Source organism: Oxyura jamaicensis, chromosome 10 (assembly GCF_011077185.1).
Source record: "Oxyura jamaicensis isolate SHBP4307 breed ruddy duck chromosome 10, BPBGC_Ojam_1.0, whole genome shotgun sequence".
NCBI lineage: Eukaryota > Metazoa > Chordata > Aves > Anseriformes > Anatidae > Oxyura > Oxyura jamaicensis.
In genome coordinates, this window is record NC_048902.1 from 14035221 (window position 1) to 14052892 (window position 17672).

General features: G+C 50.3%; 1 protein-coding gene across 9 annotated transcripts in view; it reads left to right on the forward strand.

The window, feature by feature from the left end:
- NTRK3 (neurotrophic receptor tyrosine kinase 3) overlaps positions 1 to 17672 on the forward strand; it is a 191207-nt gene that overhangs the window by 31234 nt on the left and 142301 nt on the right. For all 9 annotated transcript variants that reach the window (XM_035336267.1, XM_035336268.1, XM_035336275.1 and 6 more), the window contains exon 4: positions 13664 to 13732. In XM_035336267.1, the coding sequence (XP_035192158.1) occupies positions 13664 to 13732 (69 nt within the window). The remainder of the gene's footprint in view (positions 1 to 13663; positions 13733 to 17672) is intronic.

Here is a 17672-nt window from a genome sequence, read left to right on the forward strand (position 1 = left end):
TCCATGCAAAGCTTTTGTACAAATTACAAGGACTCAGTAGCTGTTTCCCCCCATCCTGGGTTGAATCCCAGCCTCCTGCTGAAGTGACTTTTTTTCCCAGTGCCTCTCATCAAGGTTTCCTCCTCTCAGATGGGCCGGATAGCTCTGCCTTCTCCCAGCAGCTTCTATTTCTGGTCCTTCCTCAGTGCATGTACTTGTCTTCAGACCCCAGCTGTGCAATCACAAGCAGATCACTTATCCCTGCTGTAATTGCAGGAGCTCAGGTTTGTGGGAGTTTAAAATAGTGGTTCTGGATGAGGTTCGGTGTGTTTGTTTGTTTATTTCCCCTTCCCCATTGCAAAGTCAGGGAGCACCAGAGAAAAAAACACAAAGGGGTCTTCAGCATTTATCTGCCTAAGTGGTACATTTCCACGTGCTCCTGAGTGCAGGCTGGCAGGATCATTCCTGACCTTTAAGGCTTGAAATCAGTTGTACAGATGTAAGATGTAAGCTGTACAAATTGGATTGGTGGAGGAGCAGTGGGTGACAAGGAGCCAGAGGTGTAGACCTAGAAATAGCTTTGGATCCCTCTCCTTGAATGAGCAGAGCTAAGGCTCCATGGCTTGTCCAAACATTAGTGCTGTGAAACCGATCACTGTTAGACACAAGTAATCCAAAATATAGCTGGGTTTTAATGTGGATTTATCTCTTCTGCTGGCACTTGGGCTGAGGCCATTGATTTCTTCTAGAACAAGCACTGGCTGGATGTTAAATGGGATGGATGCGGATCTGATGTAAACTGAAGGTCATCCAGTTTACATTTTTTTTTTTTTTCTGGGCTAAATTGCATCGACAGGTTCCTGTTCCTATTTCTGTGTAGCTTTGACAGTCCTTTGGCTAATATGGAAAGGGTCCTGGGGAACACCATGCATTGGAAGTGAGGGCCTGCAGGTCGAGGTTGTGGAAAACCAAGTCCTCGTAGCCCAGATCAGTGTAAATTAGTGGTAGTAGGCTGTGCAGAAGAGCGTAGGAGGTATTTAGTGATGACAGAAAACCCAGTCTTTGGCTTGAGATGTACAAGGAGGCTTTAGGATGATATAGTTCCTAAATTTGAGACATAAACAATCTAAATGCATGCTTACTATGTCACTGTATGCAGCACACAGCTCATTAAGGAAAAAAGTCTTATATACTCTTACTCTGCATGTCCTCCTAGTAAGTAACATTGGAACAGTTTGGCCAATTTAATTCGACTTGTTTGCAGTGTCTGAGCGTCCCTGTGCTGGGAAACAGGTCCTTAAGAGACTGATCCCCTCTGAATGCTTCCCTGGGCAGCTGCACGTGGGGCCTGCCAGCCAGGAGGCACGGGCTTGTGTTTGCAGAGGGTAATTGTGTGCACCTTATTTATTGTGGAGTAAAGAAAACAAATTAAGGCTGTGTAATTATAGAGACAGGCACACTTTTAAATGAAGCTTAAGTAGTCAGATTTCTATTTAGGAAATTAATAATTGCCATTTCTGCTTGCATTTAGAAGCCCTTCTTAAGCTATCTTTGGAGGTTTATACATGCTCTAAATTGGTTTGTGGGCTGGCCAAGGCACAGCTCCTGTCAAAGAGCGTTCGGTGCTGCCTGCCAGAGCATGATGGCATTGAGGACAGAGCTTTCTCCTCAGGTCTTCACCAAAGCGTCTTAAAGATGGAGTCCTCGAGTACAGCCAGAGTGGGCTTCGGGAGTATTTTGTGCAGGCTGCAGTTGCCTTTGGAGTATCATGTGGTTAGATGGCCCTTTGATTGAAGCTTTCATCTGTGTCATCCTGTTAGTGGTGTGTATATCCATATATATATATTCCTTTGACAGCCCTCTGCTGCTGGTTGTGTTGCTTTGAGGGTGGAGTTGGCCTCCTTGGTGTCATGGCTGGGCTCCTGCAGCTGTGCAGCATCACAGAAACTGGTGCCCTGGTGGTGGGAAGCAGTCCAGGGCTTTGACATGGGACTTCCCAGGGGTGTTTATGGTTTTAGGCTTCGATGGGAAAGAAACTGGGCTGCGTCCCCGAAAGCTGAGGTGGCTGAGGCGGCTCAGGGTTGGCATGTTTCTCTGTATGTTCTTCAGTGCTGTTTTGGACAGCACTTGAAGCCTTCCAGCAGCTGAGGCCCGCATGCTTACAAGGGCTGCAGGCAACAGATTTGCAAGGCTGGCAAGGTTCACCTTCTTTGCTCTGTGCGTCTGGGAGCTCGATCAAGATCTTATACTAAATAAAGAAATAAACAAAATATCAGACTTTGAATCATTGCAAGTGTAGCACCGTTCCCTCTCAGTCATGGCTGGAGGGTCGTTTTCCTGTGCTTTGTGTTTAATGATCTATTGCCTGGCTCTAAAAGAGCCACTCGTGGGTAGGAGGCAGAGTTAAATTCTCTCTTTTTACTCTCCTCCTGTAAACAACTCCACACCCTTGACTGCTTGCAATCCATCGCTTGGTTCTGGATGTACGATTACCCTTTCTCTGTCTTCCTGATGACTTCTCCATCTTCTGTCCTCTCATCACTACGCTGTGCTCGTATTCATCTTGGCAGTCTCCTCCTAATCCAAACTGTCATGTGTTAATTGTTTATGATTTCCTTTCTGTGCTCTGGAGCTACTGCAGTCTAACAAGGCCTGTGTATCAGCTGGGGCACAGTCAATGACTCTGTGAGCTCTTAGCTCGCTGGGAGTATGAAGTAAAATGTGTTTAACTAAACCAGCTCCTTGATAATTTATTGTGTTTTATTTTGCATTTGCAGAGGACTAAATAGGAACTGATTTTTTTTTTTTTTTTTTTTCCCCCATGACTCTAGGCAAATAAAAAAGTAATATGGGAAAAAATTAAATAGCCTTTCACTTGTGTTTGCTGAATGTTCCTTCGTTATTCCTTACCAAGCAGACAGTTTGGTTACCATTTGATTCCAACTTGCACTCTAAAGATGTTACTGCCGAATGCTTTCCTGGAGCAAGCCTCTGTGCTGTGATTTACTTGGAGGCGTTTTCCCCCATGTCTCTCTAGTTCTTGTATAAAATGATGGGCTCACTTATAGTGCAGTCACTAAAATAAACAGCAGCATCTCCTCTGCTTCCATAAACTTTCCTGTCTGACTCCCTGCCTGCTCTGTACCCTGGATGAGTGCAGTGCTATGCTAATCACCAGCGGTGGGTTTGATGGTGTGTTTATTCCCAGCTGTTACCGCAGGTGACTGATAAGCAGTTAACAGCAGCTACTCATTTTCCTGCAGCAGCAGAGGCAGGTTCTGTGTTATATCAGTCATTCTGTGCAAGGCCAGAGGAGAGCCCAGGGCCCTGCAGGACTGTGGCTTTCCTTCAGGCTGGGTTGAAATCGTTTGACCTGCATTCAGAGGGCTGGGTATAGGATTTCTGACTGCAGGCTGCTTCACTGAGCTGTGGACAAGGTTTATTGCATTATGATAGGAGGTGGAACAGCGAGTTTGTGTATTATACACTCTAATGGGACCAGAGAAAGAAACTTTCTAACTCAAGTACTGCGCATTCTTGGGTAGGATTCATCCTGCCTTGATTCTCTGCCTGGAATAAACAGCATTTGCTTTCTCTACTTTTATTTGATCTGTTTGCAGCGTAACACCTGGTATGGTTTCTAGTGATAGCCAGCCTTGAATTGTGGGATGTGGTTGCAATGTAAGATGAGTTATAGTAATGCTATCACAAATATTTGTTACCTTCTCAGACTGTTATGTTGTGCCCATCACTCTAATACCTGGGCTCTCAGGATTTTGCTCTGGCTTTGGCTCTCCTTCCTTCCTTTGAGATGTTGAAGTGTTGTTTCTAGCTGTGTCGTGTGGCTGTGGGATTTATTTCCCTTTCTGAAGATTGACCAGTTGTCTTCTGGCAGATGTGTGAAAGGGGAGACTGCACTTCTGGAATGTTTCTGTTTTACCTTTCTTCCCTTTGAAAAGGCTGTAGATGATGCTGGGGATGTTTTGAAAGAGGTTGCCCAGCTGTTTCTTGTTATAGGGATTTTCTTTGGTCTCTTTACAAGCCTTATTTCAGGTTTGGGGCAAAGTATTTCAGGATGGGGTAAAAAGTGAACTCTAAATATGCAGTTTTTTGGGGGAGGTGCTCATCCTCTGTGACATAGTTCTTGTTGTCCAACAATAGCCTGACATGTCTAGTTGTAAGCTTCCCTTCAAAGAGACACCAAAAATTCCTCTTGGATGCAATCCTAAAGCAGAGGTGTAGTTGTGTTGTAGTTAAACCTCACCCCATCTCTTTTGATCTCTCAGAAGAGAAAACCAGCCACACAGAATGAGCTGATCCCAGGTGATTTGGGAGTGACAATGACCAAGTTTTGTTCCTAGGCTCCTGGGGTCACTGCAGAATGGAGGCACTCCAGAAGCCTCCTCTGGCTGTTCCTTTTGCTTTCTCCCCAAATGCTGGGGCTCAGCTGATTAGATGTGGTATAAGATACATCTTATTTTCCTGGGCCAATGTAAGAGTTACTGCACAGGGAGGAGGAATTTCTCCAGAAAGGACCCAAGGGCATGGGAAGCTGCTGGGAGAAGGATGAACTATGATGGCAGGATGAGTGAAAGCTACATGACCACACAAATGATCTCACCTGGGATTTCTCTTTCCATGATACTGGTTTCCTAACAGGCTGATTGCAGGGATGACTTTCCATTTTTGATGTACAGGCAATAAGCACCAGGGCAGAAAAATAGAAACATTCAAATCATATGTTATTTGAGCAATAAGACACGACAGGGCATGAATGATGGGACATTAATTCATGATGGTGTGTGACTAGGCAAGAATTTAAATGTCATAAGTTAGGCAGTCGTGTGTTTTATTGGAATTATAAAACTTTATTAGAAAAACGTAGCGAGGGGGGAAGTTTCCGACCAGCCCCCCCTCTCCTTGTATTGGTGAAGGGATGAGCTGTGAATTATTGGGTGCGAGAGGCTGGGATGTTGATGAGGCTGCCTATAGGAACATGAAGTCTGTCTTTTGCCAGGACCTGGGGGTGACTGGAGGATGGAAGCTGGGGGGCAGCTGTGACCCTTGGGTTGAACAGGGAGTGTGTTGGATGTCCTCTGTGTGGCAGCCCACGAGGCCATCCATGTGCCTGCACGGCTTCCCCAGGCAGCGTGTTCTGCGTGGCTGTGCTTCAGCACCAAGGACAGGGCTGGCCTCGTCACCCTCCGCTCCTCCGGCCTCCATCCCCGGCCTCCTGCCTTCCTACCCAGATCCTCCTGCCCGTGGCTGAGCCTTGCTGCTTCAAGCCTCCAGCCCCTGTCTGGCCTTTCTGCCACCAACCGGGCCTTTCTGCCACCCAGCCTCCAGGTTTTCAGGCCTCCCTACCTGCAACCCTAGCTTCGGCCTCCTGTCTTTGCCTCCAACCAGCCCCAGGCACGCTGAGCGCAGCCTCCTGGTCCTCCCTGCTTCTCTGCTTGCACCCGGGCCTCTCTGCCTCTCTCACACCCTCCCTGCCTGCCCTGAAACCTCCTGGTTTCCCTGCCTCTCACTCAGCCCCAACCTGGAGCATGGCCTCCCTGTCTCCTCTTTGTTTCTCTTGCATTCCCTCCCTCTCTTTCCAGCCCCAGCCAAGCACCCCAGGGCAGCAGGGAGAGCAGTGGCTGTGCACACCTGGCTGTGTGTGCAAGCTGTGTAAAACAATCCGGTGTGAGAGCGCCAAGGAGAGCCTAGCCTGGTTCCTTCCCCAGCGACACCCTTATCCTTCCGTCCCTTCCTTGTACAAAGCGAGGCTGCCGAGACGTCTGCTTGACAGATGCAATATAAACTTTCTGAGCTGCAGTGGCTCCTGGCACCGGCTTTGTTCTGCAGCAGGAGTGGAATCATCCTGCAGCACCGCTACCCGGCGGCTGGCTGGGGCTGAGTTCACTAGAGAGCTGCCATCCAGCCTCGCTGCAACCGCAGCTCGTGGGGCTTGGTTAAATGTTTGTTTTATCCAGTTGTGCCTGTTGATAATTGTGGGCAATTTGCTATCTCGGAATAATGAAGGAATGCCTGCTGCAGTCTGAAGCACTCTGTGCTTCGTGGTGATTATGTTCTTCATTTAAAAATACTCCTCACGGTGACCAATATTTGTAGGTAAAGGATGGGGGAAAGATACTTCTCTTTAAGTACGAGATGGATTGGGAAGAACATGAAAAATACTCTTGTGAGGTGTGTTTTTTTTTTTTTTTTTTTTTTTTGGTGGAGCTAATTGCCAAGGACAAAACACATTTCTGCTTTTGGCATGGCTATAAGTGAGCACTGTAATAAGCAGGATCTGGCTGCCTTTAGCCACCAACAGCCCCCTACTGCCCTGAGCCAGGTGTGCCTGGAGCCACGATGTGGTGCATCACGCCAAGGCTCAGGTGTAGCTGTAGGCAAGTCTCCACTCAGCCAATTTCTCCTGTGTGTGTGCTCAGCAGCTGCAAAAAAGAGCATTTCCACCCCAAAACGCTACGCCCGTGCTCAGGTGTGCTCTCAGGCACCTGCTGCCTCCCTGCTCCCCACGGATCCCTGGGGGGAAGCAGCAGCCTGGTGCGAGGCAGCTCTCTGCTCGGCGCTGTCTGCTAGGCTGAGGGTTTGGATGGCGTGTCGGCCTCGCCTCCCGCTGCGGCCAGGAGCCTCCGTGTGGCACGGGGGGAGGTAGCTGCTGGCAGACATCGTGGTCCCCGTAGAGGAATGTGGTCCCCATGGAGAAGTGTGGTCTCCAGCTCTGCACCCTCGCAGAGTCCAGCCTCTGCTCCCAGCAGACAGGAGGACGCGGGCACCTCCCAGGGAGGACACGGGCACCCCGCCGCCCGCAGCAGGGAGGTGGGTGAGTGCCGGGGGCTAATGGCAGCTCTCTTTTCATTAGCTGCTGTAAACACAGCTCTTTGGCAGCCGCTGCCTTTCCTGAGCCTGGGAAGACCATTTTTCCTTTTATCTATAATTTAGTGAAGTGTCAAGCCACACAAGTTTGAACGGTAATAAGCAGCAAAAGAAACTTATTTATTTGCTGCAAAGGTGGGTTTCGTTCCAAGGCTGTGGCTTTTTTTTTTTTTTTTTTTTTTTTTTTTTTCCATGCTTCCCTCGCAAGAAATGTTGGCTGCTTATGCAAAATCCTTGCAGGGCAGTCGTGAGGCCTTTCCTGGGCAGCTTGCCGCTGCGGCTCCCGCTTGGCTTTGGGCCTCTCCAGCCCTTTTCCCATTCTGGATCCATGTGGCCAAGGGTGAGGTATGGAAAAATGATGGAAAAAGGGGTCTGGAGAGAAGAGGGGGGGGTTTAATGGGGTAGGGAAATATGCCTATATCGGTTCTACAGGAAGTGAATATAAAGGAGAAATGGGTTTGCTAGGAAATACTTGGGAAATGTGCTTATAAATTAACCAGAACCTTCCTCTCCCCCTTCAGCCTGGCTTTGGAGGCAATATTAGAATCTTCCTAATTATTTTTCTTGGACAAGTTTTGCGATCCTGATGATATTAATTATTCTTAAAGGTCAACAGCTCTCACTTGAATCCCCTTCTGTTCTATCATGTAATCAGTTAATTAATTGGAAACCATTTAGTGGTGTCTGCCGAGAGCTTAGCCTGCCTTATGCCCTGTTGTTTTGCTGTTGCTGGGAGATATAGGTGTGTGTGTGCGTATTCATTTTTGTACCCCTTCCTTCCTTCAGAGGACCTGAAAGGCCCTCGTTGCTGTCCCGGCCCCTCTCAGGGAAATGCCCGTTAAGGGTTCTCCGTCCCGTGCTGTCTCCTTGTGCCGTGTCTCGGCGCAGCGGGGTGGTTTTTCTCTCCTGCAGCCGTCTGGTTTGCTCTGGGCCTGCTGGAAACCTGTGAGTAGGAGGCATTCCCCTGTCGCTTGCTGTTTCTGACTTGAAGAAACACGCAACGTGAAGGAAGCAGGCAGGATAAACCCAGCCCCTTGCTGGAGCTGTCGGCTGGCAACCCTTTTTTCTCAGTCAGTACAAATCTCCAATATTATTCTGTGTGTCAAAGCAGGAGAAAAAGCCATTGTAGAGTTATATTCCAGGCCTAGGGGGACTATGGGTTGGGAGAAAAGAAGCCAGGTGGGGTCAGAGCACCCCTGAGGATACCTTGGTGGCAGGAGGACAGCCAGGGGGAAGGGTTGCTGTCTGTTGCATGTTAATTTTCTTTTCCTTGAGTGGGAGCCTGGCATGTTTTGTGGATGCTGCTGGACTCTGCCCTTCAGGGAAGCTGGCAGGCAGAGGGAAAGCGACTGCAGGGCTGACCTAGCTCTTAACCTTTCCTCGAGTCCTGGGAGAGCCCAGATGTCTGCGGAGAAGAGCAAGTGTAAACAGCACACAACAAATGTAGTTGGGAGGGCCGGATCCCTGCATCTGATCCGCCTCGGAGCATGGGGGATGTTATTACCCGCATCTGGTGGCTGCTCCCATCTGCACCGCGCGCTGAACCAAAACCGTGCGCAACAACGAGCTCCGAGGGACGGTGCCTCCAAACAAAGCCTAGTGCAGCTGGGACATGCCTCTGACGAGATGACTTGGAGGGTGTGGAGGCATCACGGGGTCAGGAGATGGCCTTTAAAGTGCTTGGGCCGGCTGGAGGCAGCAGCAGGAGAGGGCTGGCCACGCTGGCAGGGGCGGTGGGAGGCGAGGCAGATGTGCCGCGGAGCTGCAGCGGAGGCGTGGTGCCGCACGCCCTCGCCCTGCTCTGCTACTTCTGCTTTTTAATGCTATTGTTTAAAGAACAATGCAGAGGAGCGGCCCCTCTCCACCTCCTTCGATCCTGTTTCAGTGATGTTCCGGGTTTGCAAGTCACGGGCTTGTAAGCAGGAGGCGGGGAGGGACGTGGGGCCTTCCTAAGGAGGGTCTTTTGCTCTCCTCTGACGCAGGAGGGTTTGAGCTTGATAGACTGTTGCAAAATCTGGCTCTGGCCTTAGAGCTAGAAGTAATTTGGGGTGAACGAGATGATGTGATGGGATGCGCCGTGCGAGTTCAGGTGCCTCATGAAGCGTGGCACAGTGCCACGGACGTGAGCAAGGAGGGAGTTGTGGTGTCTGAGCTCCCAAGGGAAGATTGAGCCTTGGAAGCTTTTTTACTCCTCTGTGTCTGGAGCCTGGGCAGTTCCTGCCCTGCCTGTCCCCACTTTCTCAGCGTGCTTGGCATCGCCTGGCACTTTCGCAGGCTCCACCTGAGGCGTGTCCTGCTGGGGCTTGGTGTTGAACTGTCGGAGGTTTCAGCTGAGCCCAGTGTCTGCAGAGCCTGACTCGTGGTGAGCCGCTGCTTCCACAGCTTCTGGGGCATGCTGGGGTAATTCTAGCACATTCATTAAGGAAGGACAGTTCGTGTTTTCCCTTAATGAACAAAGCTGCTTACTGCACAGGGGAGGGAGGGTGATGGGGAGGGCAGCAGCTGGGGCCTGTGGTGCTGTTTTTAGAGGTCACCGGAGTCATCTGCCAGGGACGGGTAAGCCCCAGCGTGACTCTCCAGCATTTTTCTGTCTGAAACCCAAAGCTTCAGTGCCTTGCTTGCTGCGGAGATGAAGCCTGGATGTAGCTACCCCTATACCTCCAGCTGCCAACCTTGTCCTGTCCTGCAGCCACCTGTACTGAGCCAAATCCCCAGTGAGCTGTGAGATGATGGGAAGCACCCCCTGTGCCAGACAGGGTGCCCAGGGCACAGGAAGGACCAGAGGAGTTGGCGTGGTGCCACTGGCACGTCCTGTACTGGGGAGGGCAGCTGAGGGGGTACTTTTCACCTCGAATTTGTGCCAGGCTGTTGCTTTAGTTCCTCCAACCCCAGCTGCTCCGCGCAGTGAATCCCACAATCAGGACTTCCAGAGCAGCACCGTGTTATTAAAATACGTGGAAGACTTGCCCCATGCAGGAGAAAATGTGTCAGGTTGGAAATAAGGGCAAGTGGAGGAGGGACAGGCGAGGAGAGTCCCTCCCCAGCAGCGTTTCTGCCACCGCGTCGGGCTGAACCATATAATATAGCTTACAGTTTAATTACAGGGGCTCTTGCTTGTTGGTGTCATTAATGAGGCATCCGGCTTAATTTAGCTGAATAAAAATGGCTTTAATAGTGGGAACTCTTTTGGCAGCTGGGTAATTGAGGGAAAAGAAGAACACGCTGCTTCCTCGTTCAGGAAAGTCCCCTCGCTCCGGGCTGCGTGGGTCCAGGTCCCTCTTTTGTGTCCCTCCCTGTAGCTTCAAGACCTGGGGAGGCAGAAGGCCCCCGGCAGCTCTTTCTACAGGCTGCCCTGGGGAAAGCAGTGTCTTGTGAGTGATGGAGAACACATCCCACGGCAAAGCAGCAGCTTGACGGCGTTACGGGAGTGCTGATGGCAGCTCCGTCCCGAGGCACGCTTCTGTTTGCTGCCGTGAAATACGCAGGGAAGGCGTTTTGCTCCTCTCCCCCTGTGTCTCCTCAGCTCGTGATGTGCCAGATTTTATTACAGGTGGAGCTGATGCACAGCCTGTTAGAAAGGTTGTCTGGCATGCTCTGCTCCACGACTGCTTCCACTTCCCTGCAACTGCCAAATTTTAATTGCTCAGGCTGAAGTTTTCTGTGTTGGGTGTCTGCTCCTGGCTGAAGGTATTTTTTTTTTTTTTAATGATTTTTTTCTAGTTTCAAATAAAACCTGTTCAGGTGGTAGATGGGGGAAATGGGCTGTTTGGCTCAAGCCAGAAAACACTGGTGATGCTTCTGTCCCAGCACCTGCACCCTTCTGTGGAGGGGGGAATACTGCTCATCAAGGAGCAGGCTTTGCAGGAAAGACTTAATTTTGCTCTTCCCATACGTGTGTGCCAAAATTCAATTGAATTAAAAAGAAAGAAAAAGAAATCCCTCTGGTATTGCTTGGAGACTCCTGCAGTGTTCCCAGGTAAGTTGTCTGAGTTTCGTGTGACACCCGCACTTCCCAGCCTTGTGGCACCCAGCTCCAGGATCTCGTGTAGGCAGAACAGATCTTGATCCACTTGGAGGGAGAAGTTTGGCAAAGGCTATTTGGGGGGAGATGGAGAAGATGTGGGGCAGCAGCTCTTGTTGGGACATTGGGGCTGATATGGGAAGATACAAAGGCTGGGAAGATCATAAGGAATTGGGGCATGGATGAGGAGTCTGGGACTGAGGAGTGCTTGGGAGTGGCTGGAGAGCGATGAGTGGAAGGTGATCTCGGGTCACAGGAAATGGCGGGGACATGGAAGCGATAACGGACCTTTGGCCTCCCAAGCAGAGATAGCAGCTGGAGGTTGGAGAGGACTAGTCCTGGATGGGGAGGGTCTTGCTTTTCCCCTAATCCTCCTCTCCTGTGCCCTACAAACACTGAGAAGCTCTGTGCACACGGCTGAGGTTACAGTGTGGTGGGAACCTTGCGAGCGCCAAAGAGGAGTTACAAAATGCCAGAGCTTCGTTCACCCGTGGAGCAGTAATTTAATCTCCTCGCGTGCATGTACTGCGATACCGTCTCTAATTACATAATCACATGCTATTTTCCCCAGGAAGCCTGCCCTATCCGGCGCAGGGGATGGATCTGTTCTGGGGAGAGATCGGGGCTGCGTGGGGAGGATTTTCTGCAGCAGCTCCATGTCTGTGCAGTTGGTGGACGGACCCTTTGCACCTGCACACCCAGTCCTGGCATTCCTGACCTTTCCAGTGTTTGCCTTTGCAACCTAAATGATGTATTTCTGTCTCCACACTGATACCAGGGGCCATTTTACGAGGGCCTTGTTGACATTTTAAGGTGTCTGGCATGTCTGTTGGGTGACAAACGCGCTCCTCCCTGCCTGTGTCCTGCCTGCCCTGACACGGAGCTGCTGGCACATCCCTCCCGACCTGTCCCGCTGTCGGACCAGGCAGTGCAAGCCCTGCCAGAGCAGGGTTAGATGTCTGCATGAAGATGCTCCTGTGATGCCCCTAACCCTTGCTGTGGGTCCTGGCTTTTTGGGGCAGGTGGATGCTAGGAGCGGGTTTGCAGAGAGCGGAGGAGAGAAGCAGAGCGCATCTGCCTGGCAAAGCTGCCTGCATTAGTGAGGGCGCTTCCTTTCTCCATCTCTCTGTGCCCTAAATTGTAATAACATGATCATGCTATTTTTGATTCCCTTATTTGCGTGGAAAGCCTGTTGTTTTTTCTCTTCTCTTTCAGAATCCAATTTTCTCTTGACATTTCTGCCTAATGTAGCAAAACATGACCTTTGAGAAAGGACATTCTAGCAAGACTCACTCCCTCCTCTGCATCTCTGCCTCTCTCCCACATCTTGCTGTCTCTCCTGCATCCCCTTTACGCTTCTTTCTTCTCCCTGTGTAGGGGGAGGGAGTTTACTGTCTCACTTTTCTCTAGAAGCGAGCTGCTCCTTCCCCTCCTACTTTTCATCTGTCTTTGCAAACTTCCCAGGTGCCGAGTGCTCCGGGGTGGATAAAGGAGGGAGTTTTGTGACTTTTTTTTTTTTTTTTTTTTTTTCTGCTTAACATCACTTGCTATTTTTTGCTGCCTTCCTAAACTTTGTTGGCGGCTGGAAGCAATTTGTCTAAAGCCTTAGGAATGGTGGGATCTCAGTCATGTGAAGTAAGGAACCTGTGGTTTGCGGCGCTTTACGCAGCAGGGTAGGCTGATGCGAGGCAGAGCCAGGATTTAATGATGCGGCACCGTGCCGTCGGGGTGCTTGGGCTGGTGCCTGCCAGGCTCAGGAAGAGCCTCTGGTGTGAGAGCTGCAGCAGCTCCTAATTTTGGAATTGGGGAGTCGGGTTTTGCAGGGGCACGTGGTGGTGGATGGGACATGATGGGAAGGGAGCTGTTGGGAATGGGACTGTGCTCGGTGAAGGAGGATGCAAGGTGTCCCCTCCTGCGTTTCCTGGAGGTCTGGATGCTCGCACAGATGTGGGAGGGTTTGGGATTCTGGCACCCTGTGCGGCCACCTCCCTCTGCTCCCCCAGAGGCTGCCCAATTTTGTTATTGCCTTCTCACCCTGCTGGCAACCTGAGGCTCTTCTCTTCACGTGCCTGCCTCTTCCGTGCCTAGCCTGCCCAAAACCAGCATCTTGTCTTTAGCTTTTAGTACTTCTTTTGCACTCTTTTATCCTCTCCGGCTTCTAGTCAAAGAGGCGATATTCGCTGGGTCGCGAAGTTCTCCCAGGTAGATGAGGTTCATGTTTTTGAGATTTTGATGAGGTTTATGTTTTGGCAAATTTGGGCAGATGAAGGAAGGGGCAGGGAGCTGTCAGCTGCCGTGGCAGTGACACCCCTGGGTGCAAACAGCCATCACGGGATGCTTCTAATGCACAGCTACCGAGTGTTGTGTGATGATGCCTGGGGTAATCATTGTTCTGTCACTTCAACCTGGTCGTTAAGTACAAACATCGTGTTAAAAAAATTAACTTTTTTTCGACTTACAGAATTAGGCTTGTTCTTTCTGTGTATGGTTGGTTGAGCTCCGGATTCATGGGCAAGAATCAGACAAATCTTTTTGTTTTCATTATTATTTTAACACTCCAGCAGGATACAAACCATTTTTCCCTTTGGGGGTAAAAAAATAATAAAAAGAGAACTTCCATTCAGGTTCATCCTCATTAAAATCTCTCATTAGGAAACCTAGAGTTAGGTCCTTCACTGCTTGACAGCCCTGCAGAGGATGACGGGCTTTGTGGTGGCAGTAGGGCCACGCGCGGGGGGAATTATTTACGGTGACTTCTTTTTTCCTGTTAATTTTCAGAGACCTCTCTGGTAACCGGCTCACCACCCTGTCATGGCAACTCTTCCAGACGCTGCGGCTCTTCGAACTGTAAGTCCCATCCCAGAGGTACCCCTGGGAGAAGAGGGAGGCTGAGAGGAGGAAGGAGCTTTATTTAGAGCTGTTTTGAAACCCATGAATAATTACCTAAAAGTCCAGTGGGCAGCACCTTCCTTGGGAGGATTCCCTGGGTATGGGAGCACCAGAGCAGAACCGCTTCCCTTTTAACTTCGCAGGGGCTGGCTAATTAACGTCAGGATGATGAACAAGTCATTCCAGGGTAGTAAATGGCTGGCTGACCCTGGGAAAAGGTTAGAAATACTCTAGAAATACTCACTGGGCCAGATTTTGAGTGGATCTTCCCGAAGACTTGGTCCTTGTCTATTGGAGGATGACACCAGCTGTATTTCTTTATCTGCTGGCCATTCTTTAGAAGACAACCCTGCTTTTTAGGTGGATGACTCCTTGGTCTCTAGCCATTGAGGCGCCTCCCACCTCCTGTGTGGGTGATGAGATAGGGTCTCCCCTGGGGCAGCAGAGCCCTCCAGCCCGCTGAATTATTGATGGAGCGTTCGGTGCTGTGCTCGAGGAAAAAAGTGGACGTGAAATCAATGGAGCGTTGCCCTGATGACCTGTTTTGTTGAATTTTAGAAATAGTTGTTTGGTGGGTCTAAATATATATATATATATGTAGGATCTCTCCCAGAGGATCCTGGGAAGCTCCATTCATCCTCGCTGATGATCAATAGAGCTGTAAGCCAGAAGTGACTTATGAAGGAATAAAGACAGTCTTTCAAGTGGGAGTAAGTGTGTTATCACCGGTGTTACTGCAGTGTATTTTATTTCTGTCAAATTGTTAAATGAAAAATACTAATGGCGATATTAGAAATAGAGAAACGCCCTTCTGATGGGGAGTCTGGCTTGCAAACTTAAAATGCTGAATCTGGGATTTGTCCTCTCGCTGATTACAACCCCAAATATTTCTTTATATTCTGGCTCGGGTTTCAAGTGTAATAGCATGAGTCATTTGTATGCTTAGACCTTTACTTCTTGTCATTGCTCTGTCTGGCGAAACTCAGATTGATGGTTCCTACCCAGGAAGTGTGGAGGAGCAAATGGGGCTGCGATCCTGGGCGAGAGGCACCGGCAGGGCTTGGGGTAATGGTGATCCTGCGGATTGATGGGGATGCTTCCAATGCAGCTCGTTTTTACTTAGACATATCTTGCTTCTTTGGGCACGCCCCAGGTCTTCCAAGTCAGTCTCAGAAGACCAATACCAGCCCAAGGCAAATTGAGATGGTGCTGTTTGGGCAGCAAGGTGTACTTGTCCCCACCAGATGAAGGATGCATCCACGTTGAGCCACACCATTGATGCTGGCAGGGAATTTGGTGGCTTCGCTCTGTGTCAGCAGAGTCACTTGGGGCCAGGGCTCTGCAGCCTGGCAAATGGAAATGAACGATTTGGCTCCCTTCAGAGCTGTGCTCAGAGCAGTTTTCTCAGCGATAACGAGCCCTGATTGACGAACGAAGTAACGTGGGTAGGAATGTGGGAGGTCACGGGACTGGCTGATAGGAAGAGGAGAGGAGTGGGGCAGCAGCTCCGTCACGAAGCATGGTGTCAGCATTTTCTTTGAAGAGGCCTGGCAGCGCCCAACTCGTCTGGACGTCTCCTGCCATCGTGCTCTGACAGGCTTCTTGGCACACCACCCCTGGCACAGGCTCAAGTGATCAGCTTAGAGGTACGGGCTTAGAGCCTGCTGCTGCTGAGCGAGAGCCACAGCCTGGTCAGGTTGGTGGTGTTCTGAAGAAATGCTTTGTCACTGCTACTTCCCGTCACATCTTCTCCTTGGGCTCCATGTCCCGAAGGGCTCTCCTTCCACATGAGCACAGGTGGCATGGGCACAACCAGGATAATGTGGTGATGCTGGTTCCTAGAGCAGGAAAGAAGAGGAAGATTTCACCTGGTACCCACTGGGAGGTTGGTGGTAATGTGGCTTGGAGATGTGCTTGCAGCATCCTTCCCAGGACCACGAAACTGCTGAGCTTTGCAGAGAAGACCTCATGGAGGTGTAGCTTGAGCTATGTGCTCTGAATCATTCACGTAAAGATGCTGGGAATTAAGGTAAAGAAATGTTTTCTCTCGTGGTGCAGATGTGGTCCTGAGTGCTACAGCTGCTAATGAGCATAAATGGATCCCCAAGCTGGAGAGAAATTGGTAAAGGATGTGCAAAAGTAGAAATAGTGTATTTTATTGTATTTTATTTTTTTTTTAGCAATGCAGAAGATGGGTGAGTAGAAGACAGCTTTTTGGCATGCTGAGCTCCAAGGAGGCTTCCAGAATCTGGGAGGGAGATGGAACATGTGGCCCAGGACTTCAGCAGAGGCCAAACCACGATGTGCAGCTCAGAGTGGGTGGGAAGGGAAGTGTTGGGAGGATCGTCTCAGCAGGGTGCTGGGAGAAGAGCCACAGCTGTGTGATGTGGAGAGTGCCAGGGAACGTGCAACCGGACAAAGCACTTCATGGAGGCAAGAGTAGAAGGCTAACGTGAGGATGATGCCACATGAGGATCATGCCATGACATGAGAGGGGCAGGTGGCTGGGAACGTGGGGCTTGAAATGGCCGCAGTGCCGCCTTTGAGGCGTCTTGAGCTAGGAAAGATAACACTTTAAATCAGTTTTTCTTGTTGAACAGAGCTGAGCTTGTCCCCTGCTGACTCACCGAAGAAAGGATGGCAAAAATGAGGCACACTTCCAAAGGATATTATCTCTTCCTCCTCCTGGCCAGAAGCAGGGCTTGGAATGGTTTCCAGTAACTCCAGCCCCAATTCCCACGGCATGGGCTGACCTTGACCAGCAGGGCTGAAGCCAGTGTGTACACAGCTCTGCGAAGCCTGAAGCTATGTGTGCGCGGGGAAGCGTCTGACACTTGCAACAGCTCATAAACATTGGGCTTAGAGCCTTTCTTATCCACAAGTCACAGCTGGCTTCCTCTGTCATGTCCTTGGCTTCCTTTGTCATGTCCTCTGAGAGCTTAAGGCTGACATTTCAAGAAATTCCTTCCCGGAAAGACCTAAGACTCTGGATCCAATTACCTCCTTGGTTGTCTAAAACCCCGTAGTCCTGAACATCTCCCTGCTCTGCCTGGACCATTTCTAACACGAGCAGTCCCCGCCGGCAAGCCCTGCAGAAGGCTTTTGCAACGCTACAGCAAGAGGCTTTGGTAGGGATGGGGCACAGCAGCGTCTCTGTCATGAGCCCGACTTAATGTTTAACCTGCCACTGGCTTAAAAACTTACTGCCACCAACAGTCACTCTACTAGAGCTGGAGCTGGGTGGTTGGTACTCTGAGCCTTAGCTAATTCAGTTTTCGGACACCGTGCATCGCTCCCTGTCTGAGCCCTTCCCTTTCTGGCAGAGCTTTGGAAACAACAAGTCTGGCTGCACCCCCACGAGAAGCACTGGCTCTGGGAAATAAATAGAAACGGAAAATGAAAATAGATTTTGCTCTCTCCCCGCTGGGTGCTTTTTAGTTCTTCAGCTCGGGGAGGCAGGCTGAGTCCCGAGGTAGAAGAGCGTTTTAATTGCGAGTGTGTGAAACCTCGGCAGCAGCTTTATGTGAATCAAAACAGACAGCACAAGTGTGGCAGCGATCTCTGCTGCCCTCCGAGAGGCTCTAGCTGCAGCCAGCTTTGTTTTAGCTGATGAGACGGGGACAGGGCGTGTGTCTTTGTTAGCTGCCGAGCTCAAAAAAACCTGCTTCGTGTGTGAAGTCCCTCTGCTTCGGGTGGTGGTGGAACCTCCAGCACATGGTGGAAGCTCCTTGAGGTGCTTCTCCTCTTTGCAGGGAAGGGGAGGTGTGCTTATCTCCACAAGCACAGGGTCACAGACAGGGGGGAGGCTTTTACTCATTTCTGTTGGAGGCTAGAATGCAGGTGACCGAGCTGGCTAAGGGTGACTGAGTGGTTCAAGCCCTGCCAACGTGCTCTTTGA